Here is a 25,780-nt window from a genome sequence, read left to right on the forward strand (position 1 = left end):
TGAAATTATCCCCTGCATACTATCCGACCACAGTGCAATAAATTGGAAATCCATGCCAAAGGAAAACACAAGAACTTCATCAACACATGGAAATTAAACAGCACCCTATTGAACACTCAGTGGGTCACAGATGAAATTAAAGAAGAAATTATACAGTTTTTACAAGTGAATGATGATAGTAAAACATACCAGAACTTGTGGGACGTAATGAAAGCAACCTTAAGAGGGAAATTTATAGCAATAAATACTCATATCAGTAAAACAGACCAAGTGCATATAAACACTTAATGTTGAACCTGAAACTTCTAGACACAGAAGAGCAGGCTAAACTAAAAGCCATGTACAAAGGTAGAAATTATAAGGATCAGAACCAAAATTAACACACTGGAGACTAAAAAAAAAAAAACATACAAAGAATCAATAAATTGAAGAGATGGTTCTTTGAAAGAGTAAATAAAATTGACAAACCCTTAGCCAACCTTATAAAAAAGGGGGAAAGAGGGCTGGAGGTTTAGCTCAGCGGCATAATCGCCTGCCTTGCAAGCAGGCAGTCGTGAATTCGATCCCCGGTACCGATAAGAAGGAAAAAGACAAAAATAGGCGGGGGGGGGGGGGGGGGAGATTCAAATATATTCAATTAGGAATAAAAAGGGTGCAATTACTGCTGAGCTAAATCCCTGGCCCAATAAATGAAATTAAAGATGTAATTAAAAACCTATCAACAAAGAAAAGCCCAGGCCCTGATGGATTCACTGCTGAATTCTACAAGAAATTTAATGAAGACCTAACACCACTACTTCTCAAGATCTTTCATGAAATTGAAAGGGAAGCAACACTCCCAAATTCATTTCTGGAAGCAAGCAATACTTGGATTCCAAAACCAGAGAAGGACCCAACTAAGAAAGAGAATTACAGGCCAATCTGCCTAATTAACACTGATGCAAAAAACCCCAAGGAGATACTGGCAAACAGACTGCAGCAAATCATCAAGAAGATTGTACACCATGATCAAGGGGGATTCATCCCAGAGATGTAGGGATGGTTCAACATACATAAATTCATAAATGCAACACACCATATTAACAGAGCCAAGGAAAAAATCTTATGATCACCTCAATAGATGCAAAAAAAGCTCGCGACAAAGCCCAGCACCCATTCATGATAAAAATGCCTACAGAAAACTGGAATAAATGGTCTTTATCTCAATCAGATAAAAGTCATCTATGACAAACCAAGAGCCAACATCATACTAAATGGATAAAAATTGAAAGCTTTCACTCTAAAATGAGGAACAAGACAAGGATGTCCACTGACTCCATTTCTTTTGAACATAGTCCTGGAAACTTTAGCCAGAGCAATTAGACAAGAGAAAGAAATACAAGGAATAAAGACAGGAAAGAAAGCAGTAAAATTATCATTATTTTCTGATGACAGGATGCTTTACATATAAGACTCTAAAAACTCCACCAAAAGACTTCTAGATTTAATAAGCAAATTTAGTAATATAGCTGATTATAAAGTCAACACTCAAAAATCAATAGCCTTCTTATACATGAATAACAAACTCACTGAGAGAGAAATTAAGGAAAAAATACCTTTTACAATAGGATCCAAAAAATGAAATATCTAGCAATCAATCTAACAAAAGATGTAAAACAGCTCTACACTGAAACCTATAGTACTCTGGAAAAATAGACTGAAAAGGATGTTAGAAAATGGAGACATAAGCCTGTGCTCTTGGGTAGGAAGAAATAATATAGTGAATATGGCCACACTTCCAAAACTGTTACACAGATTCAAAGCAATCCCAATCAAAATTTCAATAGCATATCTCCCAGAATTAGAGAAAACAATCCTAAAATTCATCTGGAATCAGAAGAGATCTACAATAGCCAAGGTGATTCCAAGAAACATATACAAGACAGGGAGCATCACAATCCCTGACTTGAAATTATACTATAATGCTACTGTGATAAAAAAAATAATGTGGTACTGGCAAAAAAAGAAACAGACCTTAAGATCAATGGAATAGATTAGAAGATGCAGAAATAACTGCAGGCACACTAAGTTACCTTATCTTTGACAAGGGTGCCAAACACATTCTCTGGGAGAGAGAGTCTCTTTAATAAATGGTGTTGGAAAAAAATAGTGCTGGAAAAACTGGTTTTCCACATGCTGAAGAGTAAACTGGATCCATATCTTTCACCATATACTGTTAAAATCAGAGTGGATTAAAGATCTTGATGCTCAAAGAGGAATACTAAATTTGCTAGAATATAGAAGTAAAACCCTTGAAGACACTGGTATAGGCAAAGACTTCACGAATAAAATGCAGAGTGCACAAGACTTATTGCAAAGAATCAACAAATGGGATCTCATCCTACTGAAATTCTTTTGCACAGCAAGAGAAACCACCAACAGAGCAAAGAGACAATCCACTAGGTGGGAGAAAATGTTTGCCAGCTGTTCTTCAGATAAAGGATTATTATTAGAAATGTATAAAGAACTCAAAAAAACCAGTCCTCCCAGATTTAAAGACCAAATCCAAAAATGGGCATTTGAGATGAGTACACACTTCTCAGATGAAGAAGTACAAACAGCAAATAAATATGTGAAACAATGTTCAATAGCACTGATCATTCAAGAGATGCAAATTAAAACAAAACTGAGATTTCACCTTACCCCAGAAAGAAGGACTAGTATTAAGAAATCAACCAGTAACACATGCTGGAGGGGCTGTAGGGAAAAAGGACCCCTTCTCCATTGTTGATAGGAATGCAGACTGGTGCAACCACTGTGAAATCAGTGTGGAGATTCTTCAAAAAACTATGATTGGAGGTCCCATTCAACCCAGCTAGTCTCCTTCTGGGTATCTTTCCAAAATAATTACAAATATCATACTACAGCAATATATGTGTAACCATGTTTATAGCAGCACAGTTTATAATAGCCAGATCTGGGAAACAATCTAAATGCCCATTGATGTAGGCAAAGATGTGGTATTTCTCTAAAATGGAATACAATTCAGCCATAAAGAATAATGAACTGGGATTTTTATAGGTAAATGAATGCACCTTGAAAACATACTTATTAGTGAAATAAATATTTCACACATATATAAACATCATATTGTTTCATTAGTATGACAAGGAAAAAACGTATATTTTGTCCCAGAGAGAATGACTTCAGCCAAGCAATCACTCAGGCAAAACCTGACGACTTTAAGCCACTGTGAGCCATTTTGAGTTGACTTTTGGATGTCTTTATTTATTTATTTTAAAGATATTAAGACAAAACAACATAATAAATCAGATAAGAACAAAACAATGTAAACAACACAGTATTTCACCAGAAGACATCTCATAATTAACATTAGCTACCATAATGTCTCTTTCTTTGAAATACTTGAGCATAACTTCATATACAATAGTATCTAACATAAAAAAATACTATAAAACCATTCAAGAGAATGAAAGTATTACAGGGCATTCAGAACCAAATAACAGAGAATGAACAATGGCTACTATATTACCTCATTTTCCATAGAAAATTTGTTTATACTATCACACATAATAAAATCCAATAAGATACAATGTGATAGAACCAGTGGAAACAGAAGAAGAAAAGCATGGTAGGACTTCAAAGTAAGGTGATATTAAATCATCCCTGGCTATTATAGTGTCTTGTTTTCTTCAGAACAGCCATTCATACCATCACAAATAATAAAATCAAACAAACCAGGATAAAACCATTCTGATTAATGAATGCAAACATTATAAGGCTTCAAAACAATGTAAGGGGAATCATGATTAACATAAACTCCTATGCACTCTTACCATTTCTTACAGTAGGGAGACTATATGGTATTTATACATGTAAGTGAGATTTATTTAGCTTATGAGTATGGTCTCAAGTTGTGTCCATTTATCAGATATCTCAGTGTGATCATTCTTTTTTTATTTAAGGAGAAAAAGAAAAAAACAGAAAAAGGGTACAAGTAATAAAAAATTTAAAAAACAAACAGTAAGAAATCACTAGTTAATAGATTACATAGTCTCATCTTAGAAATAGTTGTTCAAGTTACAAAATTGAAGCATATAAAGTGGACCTTCAAACAGTGAGAGTGCAAACAGTTTTGTTCAATGATCCAAAAATACACTTATGCATATATGCAGTTATAACCTTTAGAGCACTTTCTTTTCTTTTCTTTTGTACAATGACAATTACACGTTTTGGGTTTTATTACTCCCACAGTTCTTATTACTTTTTTTGAAGAGAGTAAAACCAAATGCGACATACCAGAACAGAGTCAGCCAAATCAAAAGGGGGGACATAATAGATAATGTAAAAACAAAATACAAGGTGATCAACAATGGTTACCATACTGCCTCTTGCTATTTTAAGAAGAATTTCCAGTTATAATAAAATTGAACAAACAGTAAAGAATAAAACCAAAGCATTGGAGACATTACAGGACTTTAAAAGAAGATAATAGTCAACCGGAATGAACGTCATAATAATTCTTATTGTCTTCACAGTTTTGCCCATACTTTCAAACTTGGTACTATCAAGCAAAGCAGAATAGGGGAAAATCAGTCAAAATAAGATGGTGAGGGCAATAAAGGATTTCAAATCAAGTTAATAGGAAATCAAAATAGGTTACTACAATGTATCATGTGATCATTCTTTAGAGCTGAGTAGTACTGCATTGTATAAAAATACCACAACTTTTTTTAACCATTCCTCAGTTGATGGACACTTAGGTTGTTTCCAAGATCTGGCTATTACAAATTGTGCTGCTATAAACATGGGTGCACATATATCACTGTGGTATGATGCTTTCAGTTCTTCTGGGAATATGCCTAGAAGTGGGATAGCTGGGTCAAATGGGGCTTCCAGTCCCAGCTTTTTGAGAAATCTCCAGGCTCACCTCCACAATGGTTGTACTAGTCTACACTCCCACCAACAGTGTAGGAGAGTTCTTTTTTCCCCACAGCCTCTCCAGCATTTGTTGTTGTTGGTTTTCTTGATCCTGGCCATTCTTTCAGGAGTGAGATGGTATCTCAGTGTGGTTTTAATTTGCATTTCTCTAATGACCAATGATGATGAACATTTTTTCATGTATTTATTTGCCATTTGTATTTCTTCATCTGAGAATTGTGTATTCATTTCAGATGCCCATTTTTGGATTGGGTCTTTGAATTTCGGGGATCTGATTTTTTTTTAAATTCTTTATATGTTTTAGACAGAAGACCTTTGTCTGAGGGACAGTTCACTAAGAATTTTTCCCAGTTTGTGGGTTTTCTTTTCACTATGCTGGAGACACGCAGAAACTTTTTAATAAGCCGTGATCTCAGTTATTGATTCTGGGAAGTATTTCCCTTGGGGTTTGACTCCTGTTCATGAATTCTCTACCTACCCCTATGTCTTCAAGATTTCTACCTACTTTGTCTTGCAACAGATTTAGTGTTTCTGTTTTAATATTTAGATCTTTGATCCATTTAGATTTTAGTTTAGTACACGGTGATAAGCATGGGTCTAGTTTTAGTTTTCGTCATATGGAGAGCCAGTTTTCCCAGCACCATTTATTAAAGACACTTTCATTCTTCTAGTAAACATGTTTAGCCTCTTTATCAAAGATAAGGTGGTTGAGTGTGTTTGTAGTTGTGGTTGTATCTTCTAATCTATTCCACTGATCTTTGGCTCTGTTTTGATTCCAGTACTATGTTGATTTTACTACTGTTGCTTTGTAGTACAAATTCAAGTCAGGGCCTGTGATGCCTCCTGCCTTGCCTTTGCTACTTATAATTGTCTTTGCTATTCTAGGTCTCTTCTGGTTCCAGATGAATTTTAGGAGTGATTTCTCTAGATCCATGAGATATGTTGATGGTATTTTCATTGGGATTGCATTGAGTCTGTATAACAGTTTTGGGAGAATGGTCATTTTCACAATATTTATTCTTCCTATCCATGAACAAGGGATGTCTTTCCATTTTCTGAGAACATCTTCAGTTTCTTTTTTCAGTGTATTATAATTTTCCCTATATAGATCTTTCACTTCTTTTGTGAGGTTAAGTCCTAAATATTTCATTTTTTTGTTGTTGTTGCTAGTGTGAAGGGTGTGGCTTCTCTTATTTCTCTCTCTGTATCTTGTTGTTAGTGTATAGAAATGCTATTGATTTTTGAGTATTGATTTTGTATCCAGCCACATTACTGAATATATTTATTATATCTAGGAGTCTTTTAATGGAGTTTTGGGGGTCTTCTATGTAGAGTATTATGTCATCTGCAAATAATGATAATTTAACTCCCTCTTTTCCTGTCTTTACACCTTTTTTCTCTCTTTTATCTAATTGTTCTGGCTAGTATTTCCAGTAATATATTGAATAGGAGTGGTGATAAGGGACATCCTTTTCTTGTACCTGATTTCAAGGTAAAGGCCTTCAGTTTTTGGCCATTTAATATGATGCTGGTTGTTGGTTTGTCGTAGATGGCCTTTATTATATTGAGGTAACGACCATTGATTCCAATTTTCTCTAAGCCTCTTGTCATGAATGAATGTTGGACCTTATCAAAAGCTTTTTCTGCATCTATAGAAATGATCCTGTGATTGTTACTTTTAGCTTTATTGATGTGGTGGATTACCTTTATTGATTTACATATGTTGAACTATCCCTGTATGCCTGGGATGAATCCCACTTGGTCATGCTATACAATCTTCTTGATGACTTGCTGTGCCCTCTTTACCAATATTTTATTGAGGATTTTTGCCATCTGTGTTCATTAGGGAGATTGGCCTGTAGTTCTCTTTTTTAGTTGGGTCTATCTCAGGTTTTGGTACTAGAGTAATATTTGCTTCCAGGAATGACTTAGGAAGAATTGCTTCCCTTTCAGTTTCATTGAAGAGTTTGAGGAGTGCTGGCATTAGGTCTTCTTTGTACTTCTTGTAGAATTGCACAGTGAATCCATCTGGGCCTGAGCTCTTCTTTGTAGGTAAGGACTAAATTATATTTTCAATTTCATTAATAGAAATTGGCTCATTCAACAGTTTTACATCTTCTTGACCCAGCCTTGGTACTTCATATGTTTCTAGGAATCTGTCTCTTTCTTCTGTGTTATCAAACCTATGAGAGTAGGTGGGGTTTTTTTGTTTTTTTTTTTTGTTTTTTTTTTTGTTGTTGTTGTTATTTTCCTTTTTATCAGTACCGGGGATCGAACTCACGACTGTCTGCTTGGAAGGCAGGCGCTTATGCCGCTGAACTAAATCCCCAGCCCCCGAGAGTAGGCGTTTTTGAAATAGGTGTTGATGATCTTCTGTATTTCCACAGAGTCTGCAGTGATTTCTCCTTTTTCATTCCTTATTACATGAATTTTAGCTTTTCCTTTCCTTTTTAAAATTAGGTTTGCTAGGGGCTTATCAATTTTACTTATTCTTTCAAAGAACCAATTATTTGAATAATAGATTCTTTGGATTTTTTTAAGTCTGTATTGCATTAATTTCTGCTCTGATTTTTATAATTTCCTCCCTTGTTTTTTCGGGGTTGACTTGTTCTTTTTTTTCTAGATATTTCAGGTATAGCAGCAGGTTGTTTATTTGTATTTGTTCTATTTTCCTGATAGGGAACTCAGTGCAATAAATTTTCCTCTGAGGACAGCTTTCATTGCATCCCACAGATTCCGGTAAGTTGTATTTGCATTTTCATTTGCTTGTAGGTATTGTTTCATTTCTTCTTTGATTTCCCCTGTGAACCAATGTTACTCAAGAGTGTGTTATTCAATTTGTATGTGTTTGTGGGGTTTTTGCAGTTTCTTTTATCATTAATTTCTAGTTTTATGGTGCTATGATCTGACAACATGTATGGGATAATTTTGATTCTTTTGCATTTACTTAAATATGTCCTAGTATATGGTCTATTTTAGAGAATGCCCCATGTACTGATGAAAAAAATGTATATTCTGATGTTGGATAAAATAGTCTGTATATGTCTATCAAGTACATTTGGTCACAGGTGTGATTCAGTTCTGTTATTTCTTTGCTGATTTTCTGTCTGTTTGATCTGTCCCTTGGTGTCAATGGTGTGTTAAGGTCTCCTGTTATAATTGTGTCACTGCTAATTCAAATTTTCTATTAATACTTGTTGTGTATAACTGGGTGCTCTGGAATTTGGTGCATATATATTAAGATTGTTATCTCTTTCTCTTGAAGTTTTCCCCTAAACCAGTATGTAGTGACCTTCTTTATCTCTTAGGATCATTCTTGGTTTAAATCTCACATTGTCTGCAAACAGGATAGCTACCCCTGCTTTTTTGGGAGTTCGTGTTGCATTAAGTATTGTTTTCCATTCTTTAACTTTTCGTCTGTGAGTATCCTTTTGGGTTAGATGGGTTTCTTGTAGACAGCATAAGGTTGGATTTTGTTTCTTGATCCATTCTGCCAGTCTGTTTCATTTAATTGGTGCATTGAGACCATTTACATTAATGGTTATAACTGTTATATGTTGGTTTATTGTTGACATGTTATCTTTCTGCTGTTGCATCTTTATCTTTCTGTTCTGTTTAATTGTCTGCTTTGCTTAGTGGTTTTTTTTCCTATGTGTATCTAAACTGTCTTTCAGTATTCTTTGCAGGGTTGGCTTGGTGATCATGAAGTTCTTCAGCTGTTCTCAGTCATGGAAGTATCTTATTTCTCCATCCATTTTGAAGGACAGTTTTTCACGGTACATCACTCTAAGTTGGAAATCATCTTCCTTTAGGATCTGAAATACTTCACTTCATGCTCTTCTTGACTTCATTGTGTTGAGAAGTCTGCTGTGATTCTGATTGGCCTTCCTTTATAGGTGATCTGTCTTTTCTAACAGCTTTTTTTTTTTGTCTTTTTCCTTTTTATCAGTACCAGGGATCGAACTCACGACTGCCTGCTTGCAAGGCAGGTGCTTATGCCACTGAGCTAAATCCCCAGCCCCTCTAACAGCTTTTAATAGTCTATTCTTATGTTGGATTTCTGGGATGGTGATTATTATATGTCTGGGTGTAGTTTTATTTTGGTTATGACTATTTGGGGTTCTATATGATTCACTAATCCATATGTCAGCTTTCCATTCTCATGTTTGGGAAATTTTCAGCTATTACTTCTGTAAATGGCCTCTTGATGTCATTTGTGTTATCCCCTATCAATCTGATGTTGTTTTTCTTTGCATCATCTTGCAGCTGTTGAATTATTTCCTGACTCCTTGTTATTTTTAAAAGATCTTTCCTTTCCTGTTCACTAGCTGCAATCTTGTCTTCAAGGTCTGAAATTCTATCTTCACTTTTGTTGAGGTGGTTTTGACAACTTTCAATGGAATTTTTGATTTCCTGTATATCTCTTTGCATCTACTTTATGTATTCTTATATGTTTCTTATATGTCCATCCAGGGATTCTATCCCTTTGTTTTGTTCATCTAATTTTTTAACTGTGTCTTCTTAGATGTGTTCAGCATCTCTTTCATTACTTTTATCATTTCTTCTTTTACCTGGGAGATTATTCCTCATTTGAATTCCTTTAAATATTCCCAGAGTTGCTTATTTATTTCAGGTATTTCAGGTGTATGGCATATATTTTCTTCTGTGTACATGGCTCCTAGGCTTTCTTGGGATGGGCTGGAGGTTTGGGATTGCATTTTGGTCTTTTGTTTTGTCATTTTCCTACATTTCTGCATCAAGTGTTGTTCCAAGACTTCCCCTGGGCATGTTGGAAATTGTCTCCTATGCCATTGGCTCCTGGGACACTGCGGATGATGGTCCAAAGCTTTCTCCAGGCAAGGAATTTTGGATGTATTAAGAAACTTTTTTTACATTTTTTTCTGGTATTGAGGATCAAACTCATGACTTAGTGCTTGCCAGTCTGTCACTTATACTGCTGAGCTAAATCTCTGCCCCCTCCTAAGAAATTTTTGATTTCTTTAAAAGTTTGGGGTTTCAGGGGGGTGGACCAAAGATGGCAGATAGATAACAGCCAGCTAGAGAGGTTCCCTGAGATAGTCAACTTAGAATTCAACATAATAAAATATGGGGAACCCCGAACAGAGGGAGAGGAATTCTCTTGGCCCAAGAAGAAACTAAGGTGAGAAAAAATTAATGAAACATACAGTCCCGGCCAGCCGCCCTATCGTGCAGCCCTGAGCACTGCCGAGCCGCCAGCGAGACAGGCCATCCCTGTGCCGCTGTGCTCCAGCCACTGCCCCTGACTCTGTTGCTGTGGGCCTGCCAGAGGTTAGGAAAGTGGACCAACTCGGTGCCCACTGGCTGCCTCTGCCCCCGCCACCACTGCCACTGCCGCCACCGGCGTCTCTGCAGCCTCTCCACATCCAAGCTGCATCCTGGAGGGCATGAGGAGGAGGGCGTGTTGCAGCATCATGGGCACAGGACCAGACCTGCTGGGACACATCTCTGCCTTCGCCCTCGCTGCTCCTGCTAAGACCCGAGTCTGCAGCACCAGTGCTGAGCGAGTCCCTGCCGCTGGAGTGCCAAGATCCCCGGGCAGGCAAGTGTGTCTTTGCCACCGCAAAGCCCACATGGCTGGAGCCACCACCATGAACAGAGCCCAGAGAATCTGCTTCTGAAAACATCTCTTCAGACAATAATCAAAAATAAAGAATCAGAACTTTCCAATTTCCCACCATACTCGACCAGCTTTGGGGAATTGGACCTGCCTGCCTGCGCACTGAACTCTGGACTGGGCAGCCTGGGTGAGTGTCCACGCAAAATCCTGAACCCCTGGGAGGGAGTTTAAGATACCTTAGATAACAGAAAATTGGGAGGGCAGCGAAATCCCAGTCAGCACGCTTTGTCAAGACCCTAAGCAATATGGAGAGGGCCAGAGAACCCCCGGACACACTTGTCTGAAAGAAACCAGAAACATGACAAGAGATAGAAATAAAAAAAAAAAAACCTCCAGCCACTGACCCTGGAAAAATAAGCCCAGGAGAGGTAAATACAGAAGAGAAAGAGTGCAGTAATCATGTAATATTAGGTACAGCATCAGAGGGCATAAAGAAATACCTTCATGACCTCATAGATGAATTTAAAACTGTACTTCTGATCCAAATGAAGCAAGATATAAAGAGATTAATTAAAGAAATGATAGGCCCCGCCCAGGAGAACACAGATGGAAGAATGGAGGAACTCAGAAAAGGAAAAGAAACCTTTCATTCACTGTTCATAGTGATAGTCTAGTCTCTTATGTTCAATTTCAGCATGTGTAAAGATAAGGACAGCTACTACGAAGAGAATGAGAGACATTATGGTAGTCATTATTGATTTCCCCAAATCAGGTCTTGAAGACCTAAAAAGCCTTCATCATCCTGTAACGATCAGATTAGTTCTATAATGCTCAGTATATATTCAATGTGTGTGAAGATGGGGACAACTATTTGGAAGAAAACTAGAGACAACATGATAGACAGTGAAGATCTCCAGTGGACTTGCTTTGAAATCTGTGTTTCTTTACATTGTTTCCTTATAACCTGTTTTGTTCTGTTATGTTTAATCTTACCCTCTTTAAGATAAAAAACAAGTGTGTAGAACTGATAACCATATTACTAAGTTCTTGTTGGATCGTTGAAAATGTTTGCAGTGTCATTATTTTACTATCACTTTGTATACTTTAATTTTGTAACTCGAGTAACTATTTGTAAGATGACAGTATGTAACTTATCAACTGCTGATTTCTTACTGTTTATTTTTCTGAAATTCTGTATTGTTTATATCCTTTTTCTGTTTTTTTCTTTCTCTTTATATAAAAAAATTTTTAAAAACAAGTTTTGTGTTTTTTGCATGTAGATGTATAGTTGTTCCTGTATATTTACTGAGGGTACAATCCTTTCTCCACTTAACTGCTTTTGCATCTTTGCCAGAAATCAAATGCCTGTTATGTGAGTATCTATTTTGGGACTTTACATTGGTACTTTGGTGGCTTGCCTATCTTGATATCAATGCTACTTTGTCATGATTGGTGTAACTTTGTGGTAAATCTTCAGACTGGGAGGGTTGGAGCTCTAATTTTGTTCCTTTATCAAAATGGTTTACACTATTCTGAGTGTTTTCTATTTTTATAGAAATGTAAGTATCAAAATGTTAATCTTTATGAAAAATGATGTTGGCAGTTTGATAAGGGATTATATTTTCTCATCTTTATCATTCTATTTTTTTTGTTTATTCTTTTATTTTTGATTTCTCAAGGAAAGATATAGGGCTATTTCATGGCTTTCTTCTTTTCTGATGAATGTACTTGGTGTTAAAAAAAAACCAAAGTTACATGGAAAAATACTGAATGACAAACTTTAGAGCCAAGTGTGAAAATGGAATAAAGGTATTTTCAGATATGCAAAGATTCAAGATGTCTGCTTTTTATACAACTTTTTGAGAAATTTGCCTAAAGATTTACTCCATCAAAATGATGGAGAAAACAAGCAAATAAACAAAAGATCAGGGAATTAGTAAATAATGGAAATAATCATGGAAAGTGGTAAAGAGAAATTCCAAAATGATAGCTATGTATCAGGCCTTAGAAAGCAACTAGTTCAGATTTGAAAAGGAGAGGAAGAGGCCCAGGTAGAAGGACCCCTGGAGTAAGGGAATAGGCCTAAAGAAATTCTTAGTGTAATAGAGGGTTTGAAAAAATGGAGTGTGGGTGATATCGTGGTCCACACTGCTCTGAGATGAGGTTGAGGAGGCGCACGATTCCAATACAGCCTGCAGTCCTGACATCTCTCTGAGGCCTGGAGCCAGTGCAGTGGTGCTGCCCTGGAGTGAGCAGGAAACTATGCCACTCTGCCTTGGAGCATGGACTGACTTCTCAACAAACTGTAGAAAAAAATGGCAGCTTGCTAGGAAGCTGGATAGAGAAGCTTTCCGGGGAAAACAGCTCAGATGCTAGAATTTGACAACATGGAGAGGGCCAGATGATTGGAGATCAATTCTCACTAACCCAGGAGGTAACGGAACAGAAAAATAAAATTAGGAAGAGGAAGGAAAAGCACAGGTGGAGGGATGAAGCCCAACATGCTCACTGAGACCAGTTCCACACTGTGCTGGGTGCGCTGTGGGGTCGGATGACTCAAGATTGGGCTGAAGCCACAGCTGCTGATAACAGAGTGGGTGAGTCCTAGGCCCTTGGTGGGAGGACGCAACACAGTGTGGAGTAGAGCCAAGGTTGAGAGCTTTATTGACTCTCAGTGAGTGCTGGAAATTGGGTCCCACAGTGTAGGTGGCTTACTAGAAGACATCTTGGAGTAGGGCAGAGCCTGGCACTGCAGTGGCATCAGTCAACCACCTCTGGCCCAGAGAGGACTGGTGGAAGCTGCTTGGGCTGAACCATGCCACTGGTCAGGAACCACAGGCAGGGGCAAAACTGTTCCAACCCTATGACATCCGCTACAGCACAGCATAGCTTGCTGAAGGCGCCTGCAGATTGAATGGCTCAGAGCAGACGGGCAAGCATACAGTGTTGCTGCGTCCACCTCAGATATCAGCAAACTGGAGAAAGCAGCAAGCCCCCAGCCAGCACGCTTTAGAAAAATTATAAGTAATATAGAGGGGTCTGAGACCTCCTCCACACACCTGTCTGAAAGAAAAAAACATGACAAGAACAAGAGATAAGACAAAACCTCCAACCACTGACCCTGGGAAAGTAAGCCCAGGAGAGGTAAATACAGAAGAGAACTGGTCCAGCAATCGTGCAGTATTAGCCACAACATCAGCAGACATAAAGAATTACATTCGTGACTTCATAGATGAACTTAAAAATGAAATTCTTACCCCACTGAGGCAAGAAATAAAAAGGTTGATTAAAGAAATGCTAAGCCCCTCTCAAGAAAACACAGAGGGAAGAGGGTAGGAACCCAGAAAAGGAAGAGAAACCTTTGGTGAAGAACATAAACAAAATCTAGAATACATGAAACAGATCCAAAGAGACTACCAGGAAACTAAAAATTCCATTGAAAGCTGGCAAAATGCCTTGACAGAAACAAAAGCTAGCCTTTCAAAACTTGAAGAGAGATTTATAATGTGTGATCATGAAAGAAAAGACCAATTAAAAATAACAAGGAACCAAGAAGTAAAAATAAAAAGGCTAGAAGATGACAAGAGGATCTATAACTTAAGAATAAAAAATGTAAGTGAAGAAGCAGGAGTAACCACAAATGAATTACAAAGGCTATTCACAGAAATAATTAAGGAAAACTTCCCAAGCATAGGAAAAAGAAATGATATCCAGATAAATGAGGCATACAGAACTCCAGCCAAATACAACCAAAACAGATCTAGACCAAGACATATAATAATCAACATTCTAGAAATCCACCACAAGAACAGAATATTAAAACAGCTAGAGAAAAGAAGCAGATCACCTACAAAGGACAAATCATCAAAATAACGACAGACTTACCAACTCAAACTATTAAATCGAGAAGAACCTTGGGGGAGATACTCCAAGCCCTGAAAGAAAATAACCTCCAACCAAGACTGATGTATCCTGAAAATCTCTCTCTCAAAATTAATGGAAAAATAAGATGTTTCCAAGACAAAGAGGAACTGTGGGAGGTCATGGCCACCAACCCAACCCTACAGAAAATACTGAAGGATATTATAGAGAGATAGAGAGGAAAAAATACCAGAATTCCAGAAACAGTGGCAGAGAGGCCTCAATGAACACGGCAGACAGTGGAATGAAGGAGAAAAATAGACAAATAATAACAGAAATATAGAATAGCAGAATTGAAGCAGAGAAGATGGGCTATAATTTTAGACATTGCCTAGATACACTAACAAGAAGAAACACAAATAGAGTAGATTAGGAGGCAGGATCCATCAAGATGCTCTGAATAGGAAATATACTCAACCTGAAAGAAGGTTAATAAACTGAAAGTCAAAGATGAGAAAACAAAGCTTTAAGAGACAGGGAATCAGAGAGAAATAGGGACAACACGTCCAGCAGCCACAAATAGTTATGACATTTTGGTGCAGTGTAGAACAACAAAGCTAGAAAGAAGCAAAACCTTGTGGGTTTAGTAAGTAAAGGAGTACAGCTCAAGATCAAGCTCAGGGGTAAAAATGTTCAACACCACTCAGATAGATAATGGGTTGCCCCTTAATCCAAAAACTAAAGAAGTTAGTGGGACCCAAAATATACAAAGCATACTGAGAAAGGAAAAGGTGATGAATTGCCTGAAAAAGGAAGGCAGAGGACATTGTTAATAGTGTATCAGGATTTAAAATCCATAGTAGCCTTATCACTCTGCTTAGTTTGATTTTATTTTGTTCCAGTCAGTCTACTCATACTAGAGTTGAGGACATAGATAGCTATCCCCAAAATAGCAAGCTATACCACAGTAAATATCCTTAATTTCCTATTAACTTAAACGGAAGCCCTGTATTACTTACATTGTCTTACTATGACTGATCTTATTTGAAGCTGGCTTGTTAAATTGCTGTTTTGCCTTGACTGATTTTATTTGAATTTGGTATGCTTGATGGTGACGAGCCTAAGAGCTGAGGCAACTACTCTGAAGATGACAAGATGTAATAAGATACCCATTCCGGTTTGATTATTAACTGCTTTTGAAGTCCTACAATGTCTCCAAAGTTGTGTTTTTATTAATATAGCTATGTAATGCTATGTTCAATTATTTTATGTCTGATGATATGGACAACTCTATTGAAAATAACAGAGAAAGCATAGTAACTACTGTAGATCACCTAATACTGTGGTTCTATATGTCTTTTTCATTCCATGTTTTTCTAAGAATTTGTTTTGTTGTCTTGTTATGATCTGTTTTTCCCTATAATACAGAAAGGATAGATATACATGTAGAGATTCACACATGGGGAGAATTTCTAAACTCTTTACAGGAACAGAGTATATAATATATGATGTAATAAACAGATAATCTGAAAAAGAAGAGACACTAAGAAACCCAGTGCTAATTGTGTAACATTATGATATAAAATCTAGCAATACTATTACTCACTGTTCAGAGTGATATTAGTCTAGTCTCTTATGTTCAATTTGAGTGTACACAAAGATAAGGACAGCTACTATCAAGAGAATGAGGCACATTATGGCAGTCGCTATTGACTTCCCCAATGTCCGGTCTTGAAGACCTAAAAAGCTTTCATCATCCTGTTATGATCGGATTAGTTCTATAATGTTCAGTATGTATTTACTGTGCATGAAAATGGGGACAACTATTTGGAAGAAAACTATATTTTCTTCCAACTATTTGGAAGACAGTAAGACAGACAGTGAAGATCTCCAGTGGACTTACTTTGAAATCCGTGCTTCTTAAAATTGTTTCCCTTAAGATTTGTTTTGTTCTGTTTTGTTATGTTTAATCTTACCCCCTTTAAAATATGTGCAATTCTTTTGAAGATAGCAAGAGGCATTATAGTAGCCATTGTTGATCACCTTGTATTTTGTTTTTACATCATATATTATGTCTATTCTTGTCTTAACTGACTCCATTTTGCTTTGTCACATTTGGTTTTATTCTCTTCAAACAAAGTAATAAAAAGTGTAGGAGTAATAAAACCTAAAATGTGTAATTGTTATTATAAAAAAGAGAGGAAAAGAAAGTGCTCTAAAGGATATAACTGCATGAATGCTTAATTGTGTAAGACACATAACCATACTACTAAGTTTTTGTTGGATCATTAGACAAAACTGTTTGCAGTCTCACTGTTTGAATGTCTACTTTGTATGCTTTAATTTTGTAACTTGAACAGCGACTTTTAAGATGACAATATGTAATCTATGAACTAGTGATTTCTTACTATTTGATTTTTTGAAATTCTGTATTGCTTCCACCCTTTTTTCTGTTTTGTGTTTTTTATCTTTAAATATAATGCTTTAAAATAAAAAAGAAAGAAAAATGAAATATATGATAACAGTGAAAGAGGAAAATAAAAATGTGAAACTATAGAAAAAGGAATATTCACTAAAAGGAAAAATTGTCTAAGGTAGACTATGTAGTCATATATATAGCCATTTATCAATTTTCAACTTTTAGAATCAAGCCATAGACACCAAAAAGAAAAAAAAAACCTTCCATCATTATTACAAAAAATAATTCAATATTATCAGTTTTGACAATATAAAAGGACAGTTGACAGAAAATAAGTTAGTGGTGGGGAAGAGGAAAGAATATTTTCTGATTTAACAAAGTTCTGGTCAAGAAGTATTGTTCCTAGTTCAAGGAATAAAAACAAAAGATATTATCTGCAATTCAGAAAAAGAAATTAAACTATTTTAGAAGCAAGAAATACAGGAGTTGAACTGGGTTTAAATTGTACTGATTTGAGTTTTCTAAATAATGCAAATGCATCATTTCTATTTTTTAAAGAGAAAAAAACCAAAATGTCAAAACAAGATAGAGGGTAACAATGATTAATACATTGCATATTATTTCTATTTTAAAATGAGTATTTAAGGAAAACATTAATTTTTAAAAGCATAAAAAAGGGCAGCCTTGCCCATGACCAGAGGAACAAGGAAATGCAGGGAGGACCCCCCGCCCCCGCCCGCCACCTACCTCCATTTCCTTGTCCCTCTGGACCTCCTGCAGCAAAATACAAGGTTTGGGAGAATTTGCGATTTCCCTTCCTGCCTCTCTTTTTAAGTGCAGCCCCTGCTGGTCAAACTGGAATATTTGTAGGCCAAACATGGCATAGTTACTACCACATCCTTGTCTCCTAGACCTAGAAAGCATTTCCTCAACTATACCGTTTGGAATATTCTTTATTGTTTAAAACTGAACCGAAAGTCCACCATCTGCTCCAAGTCTTTCTTGTCCCCTGGTGGAACTTCTGTCCCCCTCCTCAAGGGCTCTCAGAAGTTCTCATTCATTATGACAGTTCCATGCACTTTCTTCACATTATTTAGGTCAGTGCTTCATGCCACCCTTCTTCACACCAGCTATCAGTAATTCCTCACGTAATAATCAGTCACATCCCTACCTCAAATTCTTCTACAGCATCTCATTGTTTATAGGATGAAAGCTATGCTTGAATGTTTTGCTTTCACCATTTCCATTCCATGGGACAGTACTCAGCCACCTCTGAAACTCATGTGCTTTCATAGTCTTCATATAACTACTTACTTAGGCAGCTCTGCTGCTTAGAATGTTCTGACCTCCCTTCCTGCACAATAAACACCAAATCCAAGACTCAGTTCAAATACCTCTTCCTTATAAAGGTGTTCATGATTGCCTCCAACATGCCCCATCTCAAGGAGAATCAGGCCATACTTCGTCTATGCTCCTTTGCCTCATCTAGGCTTCCATTATATCATCTTTCACACCTAATGCATTTACCTATCTGCTTATCTGAGTCCCCAGTTAAACTGTGAATTCCTGGGCAGGCAGGGAGTATACATTATCCCCAGAACCTAGTATAGGGCCTGACCTGCATCAGAATTTGAACATATGCTTGTATAATGAATGGATGGAAAAAAATGACATGAGCAAATAAAGAAAAAAGCAAATAAATGAATGCTTATGTTAATGCATGAATGAATAAGTTATGAATACATAAATAAATGAATAAATGAGAAAAATTAAGCCAATGAGTAAACAAATGAAAAGTATATAAGCCAGTGAGGGCATGAGAAAAAAATGAATCCCCACTTTTTTTTTTGACAGGCTCTGGCTATATAGTTCAGGCTGTCCTTGAACTATGTAAATATAAGCCAGCCTCAAACTTACAGCAATCCTCCTGCATCAGCCTCCCAAGTGCTGGGATAACAGGCGTGAAACACCATGCCTGGCCCCACAATTCTGCCTTGCTGTAAACCCATCAGAAAGAACTTCTTCCCTGCCCTCCAGCCATCTAAACCACACATGGCAGCGTCAACCTCTTTTAGATTACAATGAACAAAGACTCAGTTTAGTGATGCAGGCTTATGAAAGCACAGGGGAAATAAGGAAGACAGAACAGCTACGCAGGCATCCTGATGGAAGAACAGGAATTTGAAATGGTTCAATCAAAGTAGCTCTCTAGAGCTTGAGCTCATCTTTTCACCTCCTTAGCTGCAAGCATTTGTTGCTTTCTCTGGTGCTTTCCCAAAATGGTGACTCAGCTACTTTCTGGCTGTAGTCATATTCCTCTACTGCTACTAACTTTCTTCTGCACCCCTCACAGCTAGCTTTTGCTGCCTCCCCTAGATCTTGCTTCTTGCTTTATGACCACTGGGGCTTCAGTACCTACTAATCTACATGTTCTGTATTGCAGGTTCTGTTTGCCTTGTAGCTCCTGCTGCCTCTTCCATTATGGTTGCCTTACTGCCATTGTTCCAGCTACCTTGTGTCTGAGTCTCATTGCTGGTAATGCTGCATAGGTCTTATCTATTCAAAATGCTTCAGATTTCAGTTTTTTGTTTTCTATTTTATTAAACAGGGTCTCCCTGTGTAGGTCAGACTGGCCTTGAACTCATGGCAATCTTACCTCAGTTGCTGAGTAGTGGAACTACAAGTGTGTGCCATCAGGACTGGCCTTCCCATAATTAGTTTTGTTTTATGGTTTCTGCTCCTCATGGCTCCTGGTACATCATGACTATGACTACTATTGCTTTATGGCTTCTGCATCCTTTCACCCATTACTGCTTTGATATTTTGTGGCTTTTGTTACCTTGTAGCCCCATGATTTTGTGATGCAAGTATATAATGATTTGTGCTCATTTATGATTTTGACAGGTTTGTCTTTGCTTTTATTTAGTTTCTGGTCATCTCTCCCCCACCACCATGTCTCAACAAATTCTAATTGTTCACTTCTCAATACTTCACATTCAGTCTCCCTGAAAGGTCTGATTGTTTTATACATCTGTTTTTAGATTCACACCATCCTTATAAGGTAGAATCCTTACATTAATCCACCTAACAGGCTACTGGCTAGCCTAGAGGTGGACTGTCTTGTGCCACATACTATTCGAATATAGCCATCTATGGGTAAGACTGATATCATTCAATATAAAGCATGGCAACTTAATCCTAAAGAAACCCCTTAGATGTGGGACTGTGGACATGGTTGGTTTGTTGAGGGTATCCAAAAGGTGGCAGTGTAACTGGCAAGCAACTTGTCTCACCTGTCTAGTACACTGACCTTCAAGGTTCAAGTCCCACCTTCTCCGACTACCTATGCCTGTTTTGATCTGCAATGGGAGTGAATCAAGATCAAGCCTCTAGAGGTGATGTGCAAAGGGAAACTGGATTTCAATTATGGCTCCCATACTTCCTAGTAGTTGGACTTTGGGAAGTTAATCTCCCAGGGCCTTACAGTCTCTGAATTCCCTCACAGGTCTGACATTCTGGGCATCTTACTATATGTTATTGGATAAGGGATATGAGTCTTACCTGGGAAAGCCCTCAAAAACATCTCTTGAGGTAGGAAAGAAGGAGCTGGAGTCTTGGCTTGGAAGAGCCCTACTGCACACAAGAGGTGCTTAGTCTTGAAATTGATGAATGAATCATTGGCTTGGGAAGAGTAGAGAGATCACACAGCACACAGCATGTTTAACTTGGGGGAGGCTAGAAGATTCTGATTCAGAGATGGATGAGGAAAAAGACAATTGGGATAGTGCAATTCATGGGTATTCATTGTATCATCACAGTCACTCTTCACATCCAATAATCAGTCACTGAATTTAGTTCATTAGCTTAACAGTTTATACTTCATCACCTCGATCTGTTATTTTCCTTGCCCTACCCTAGAGCGTGTCTCCTGGTCTTGTGAATAGTTTCCTGTCTTCCAATCTTTATTCTCTTCCTTATAAATGCATTCACTCATATATGAATTTGATCATTACTAGAGCCTGTTTTTTGTCAGGCGCTGTGCTTTTTGCAAGGGATAATACTGGGAAGCAAGATATCCTCAGGCACACTGTTATGGTTGCTTATAGCTTATTCAGACAAAATATGCAAACATAAAATTGTGAGACATTAAGAAAACTTACTTAGGCATAGGTACAATAAAGCACAAACATCTAATCTAATCCATTTCCACCATGGCTAGCTGGCCAGAAATAGGTTAAATTTACATTTAATCTGGAGTCCCTTCTGCTTAAACTAGTATCATAGCTTCCCACTGCCTTCAAGCTATGGTTCTCAAATCTGCAGCACACTAGCAAATGGTAAGCTTGACAAGCACTTGAAATTTCAAGCCCACATCTGACTGAAACTGAATGTTTAGAATCTGGGACCCAAAATGGTCCATGTTTCTAGTCTATAGTCAATTTAGGAACCACACTGTCCCACAAGGGACTGTAGACCCTAGCCAGACACAACCCTCTTTCATTATAGTTCCTATCTCTAGCTTTATTTGTTGTTCCCCCTTTACTCAGGAATCTTTGCTTCATCATTACTGGATTTTTCTTTGTTGTTTCTTGCCTTCAAGCTTTTGTGTATATTGTTTCTACTACCTGGAATTTCCTTCTACTTTCTCAACTAGCTGATTCCTAACAGTCGCTCAAGTCTCAGTTCATGTCTCCTCTTAAGACTAGAAGATGCTCTCCATTAATTTCCTGAGCTGGCTGTTTCTCCTGTGCTTCTGTCAGAGCTGATCTCATATGGTTAACGGACATCTTCAGACTTGACTCCACAAGTAAACAGTGAGCTCCTCAAACGCAGGTAAAGACTTGTACATATCTGTGTGCTCCTGGTGTGCAACACTGCATTTTCCAGAGTCAGCCCAACGAAAGGAATATACTGTTCTAGAGCGCTCGTTAACTCACCAGACCAAAGCAACCAGAAAGTTAACCCAGTTCCTTTAATAAACACTAAGGATTCTACTTGAATCCATCTTGCTTTTTTTTTTTTTTATCAGTACTGGGGATTGAACTCACGACCACGCACTTGCAAGGCAGGAGCTTATGCCGCTGAGCTAAATCCCCAGCCCCATCTTGCTTTTAGAACTATGCCGTAGTAATTGACCCACCTATTGAGCACAGCCTCACTGAAATGTGTTCCCTTGCAATGATGCGAGGTAATGGAGTACAAAAGAAAAAAGCAGTGGGAAAGCACAAAAAGATGGAAGTCTAGACTCTGCCACTAAAGCACTGGAATTTTGGACACGTCATCTCACCTTCCTGATCCTCAAGATTTAAGTCTTTAACACTCCATCATAGCACTTGTTTTCCTGTGCCAGGGCCTTACCCCCAAAGGATCACATGTAATCCTTTCTATCCTTGAGATAGGGGTTAGTTATCTAGGTTATTTTCCACACCTACTGAATCTGATTTCCAGAGGCAGGGCAAGAGGACATAAGGGTGTAGCAGGGAAATGCCACTTTTCATTATAAGCCCTTCTGTACTATTTTTAGTTATGTATATATTGCTTTGATTTTTAAAAGGAAAAAGTTTCACAAGTGACTGATGTAAAGCCAAGGTTAATAAATACCATTATAGTGGCAAAAGTAATAGAATGAACTAGAAGACATTTCAAGCTCACTGTTATCTGATAGGTGGGTCCCTTTGAGGCCTCAGTTTTCTCATGTGTAAAGTAAGAATGGTAACTGCTACCTTTAAAAAGCTGTGGTGGCCAGATGCATTGGCGCGTGCTTATAATCCCAGCACTCAGTAAGCGGAGTCAGGAGGATTTCTACAAGCTTAAGGCCTGCCTAAAATATATCGCAAGATCCTATTTCAAAGTTTCCCTACCCAAGAAATCGTAGGAATCTAAATATGCCAGCCACATTGTTTTAAACACATTTCACATAATCTTCCTTTCACTGCTGCAAGGTAGGCATTTATTATTTCCCTTAATAAAATGAGGAAACTGAGGCTCAATGGTGAAGTAATGTGCACAAATTTCTATGGACGGGACTTAACCGGGTCTGATCCCCAAACTATACCAACATTTGTCAAATTATGACACACGTATCATTGGTGGTATGTGACTTCTTTGGTTGAACACAGACAAATTTCTTGTTTAGATAGTCATGCCTTTTATTATGCATTAGAAAAATACATAATTAGCACATCAAATCTATGACTTCATGGATATCGCTACTTAGGATAAACCTGTAACAAGTCAGACCTCAAATTACCTCAAGAAAAATACTAAGTAAATAGTTCAGGAGGACAATTTGGAAATACCTAGTAAAAACATACATAAATGTCCTATGACTCTGCAATTCCACCTCTAGGAATCAATCCTAGGTAAATTTTCACACACACTCACAGACTTTCACACAGATATAGGGATGCTCCTATGCAGTATTTTATAATTGCAAAAACTGAAAAGTCTTAAATGTCCACCATAAGAGAAATGGTAAGTAAAATGTAGATTCACATGATGGCAATTACCATTAGAGAGGATGGATTGATTTACACCTAAGCAACATGCACAGATCTCAAAACATTATTCAATAAAGAAAGCAAACTGGAGAACAATTCAATGTAACATTTGCATTACACACAAAACATTCTCAGTGAATTAATGTATGTAAAACTATTAAAACAGCCTAGATGGATGTATAATAAACATAATAGCAGTTAAGAGGGAAAGGAGCAGGAGGGCATGGGAATGGCTGGTAGTTGAATGATACTACCTTTATCCTTAACCTAATTTCTCAAAAGAGATGGATTCATGCATTACTTGAATTATGAGAACTTTTTTTGGCAGTGTTGGGGATGGAATCCAGGGCCTTGTGCATGCTAAGCATATGCTTTATCACTGAGCTACACCACCAGGCCTAATTCTTAAAAAGTTAAAAAGCAACACATAGATTAAGGTAAGTGTAATGATGTATGGGAATGACTAAAGGCTGAACTTATCACACTAGGCTTTGCTGGCTCTGCAGAGTCCTCGAAGCTAATGAGATTAGTTCCCAATATGAACCATGTTAGTCTGGGATGCGGCCCAAGCTACCTTTTTCTCACTAGTTCCTCACATCCCTTGCTGGGGTCTAGGTACCTGGTTAGAAACATGGTTGAAGCTAAAAGCTTTTTCTAAGGCCCCTCACTTATCAGGTAAAACCCATCAGTGCCCTGAAACTTTCCCAGTAACCAGAGCATTTCAGTACCTCCCAGATTTGGAGGTCCCTTCTGTCCCTAAAAGCTGGGATCAGAAGTCTACAGGGGGTCCAGGCTTGAGAAAGCTTATATTCTGAAGGGTTGGTACCCAGCGGGCTCTACACATGAATAAGGCTCCAGCAGAGAGCTTGACCTATGAGGTAGGTAATATGGTTAGCCCCATTTTCACAGACGAGGGAACTGAGGCACAGAAAGGTCAAATGATTTGCTCAGTGTCAAACTAAATGATAAATGACAAAAAAAATGGGACCAGAACCTAAAACTGTCCCCAGAGCCCATGTTCAGTTCCTAGTGCCTGACTAAATCCTACCAATTTGTCAAGGTCCAGCTCAAATGTGACTTTCTCCAGGAAGCGTGGAGATCATCCTATTCTCATATTTGAAGTACTTAAGACACTTGGCTAATTGTAGTAGTTCATGAACCTACTGTATTTCTCTTACCAGGAGGACCCAGATCTCAGGTTCAACTCAGTATTTTAAGGATAAAGGTTGACAAATAAAAGGTGTTCAGTGTATGTTTGATAAGAACATGAATGAGTGAATACAATGAATGAGGGCAAGTGAATGAGGGCACTTTCTGGTGACAGCCTAAGACTCCTATGAGGGACTTAGAACCTTTGTCCAGCTCTGGGGTGCTGTCATCCTAGCTCTCTTTGGAATCAAATTCAGCGTAGGCTTCTTCTAAGACAGATCTCCAATATATTTTATTATTTTGCAAACATACCCATATGCATACAGGTGAACACACATGCATACATACTCACACACACAGTGGAGAATGGGCCCAAGGGACTCAAGATTATGGGCGTAGGGGCAGGTGGGGTCTGGGAAGGGCACAGACAAATAGCCCTGTTCAGCTCAGCTCAGCTCAGCTCAGCTCAGCACCTCCTTCCAGAGGCCAGGATGCCCTCTGTAGGTCAGAATTTTTACTCCGTAACCTAACGTAACCTCTGTTCCTCTTCGTGCTTGAGAGCAGTACCTAAATTCCATGATTACACCAAACAGGGCTAGCTGGAATAAGAAGATTGGGAGCCAAATATCCAAAGATTAGGGTAGTTTGGGATCCAGATAAGATGGAATGGCAGAGCTACTGCTACTGTTCATTGGGGTTTGGGTTGGCATCTGGGTACTTGGTGAGGTCGAAGGTCAGGACTTTGCTTATCACACAGTCCCCTTGCTGAAAGAGGAGGGAGAAAAAGAAAATTAAAATTGTAAAGTGAGAATTAAGAGGGGTCTAGTGGCCCAGGACTAGAGGCCTCAAACTGTCCTCCCTATGTACCTGCCCAAAGCCCAGGCAATGAATTTTTCTGGGTGGGAGAAGATGTTCTTGTTCCCATATTTCTTCTCTCTCTTCTTACTTATGTATTATCCTCCTTTCTCTACTACCTAGCTGTGTCTGCCTACCTTTCTACTTGTCCTGATATGCAACAGCCCTGCGAGGCTGGTTAATTGTCCAGGGCAGGGCTCCAGTAAGTCCAGATGGCAGGACAGGACCTGATTCCTTATGCTCCCCCACCCCTTGCCCTTCCTGCCCTGGGGAGTCAGGCAGGGAGTAGGACTGGTTCCTGAGCCAGGCCTGCCCTACCTCAGGATAGACTCCAATGAGGCTCTCCGCCTTGGTGTAGAACTCCTCCTTGAGAGAGATGACAATGGCCTGGAAGTTGCAAGTCGACTGCTCTTTGATATAATTCGCCACCTGTGGGAGGGGCCCCAAGCACTTAGC

The 25,780-nt window shown here is 38.3% G+C and overlaps 1 protein-coding gene across 1 annotated transcript in view; it reads right to left on the minus strand.

The window, feature by feature from the left end:
- Positions 1-22,944: 22,944 nt before the first annotated feature.
- Positions 22,945-25,780, minus strand: part of Smc1a (structural maintenance of chromosomes 1A) — a 45,377-nt gene continuing 42,541 nt past the window's right edge. The window contains exons 24-25 of the mRNA XM_063245914.1: positions 25,643-25,753; positions 22,945-25,234 (exon numbers count right to left, since the gene is read on the minus strand). Coding sequence (XP_063101984.1) covers positions 25,151-25,234; positions 25,643-25,753 — 195 coding nt within the window. The 3' untranslated portion in view covers positions 22,945-25,150. The remainder of the gene's footprint in view (positions 25,235-25,642; positions 25,754-25,780) is intronic.

The sequence above is a fragment of the Cavia porcellus genome, unplaced genomic scaffold, assembly GCF_034190915.1.
Source record: "Cavia porcellus strain 051 isolate PalLab524CR breed Dunkin Hartley unplaced genomic scaffold, mCavPor4.1 scaffold_3, whole genome shotgun sequence".
Taxonomy (NCBI): domain Eukaryota; kingdom Metazoa; phylum Chordata; class Mammalia; order Rodentia; family Caviidae; genus Cavia; species Cavia porcellus.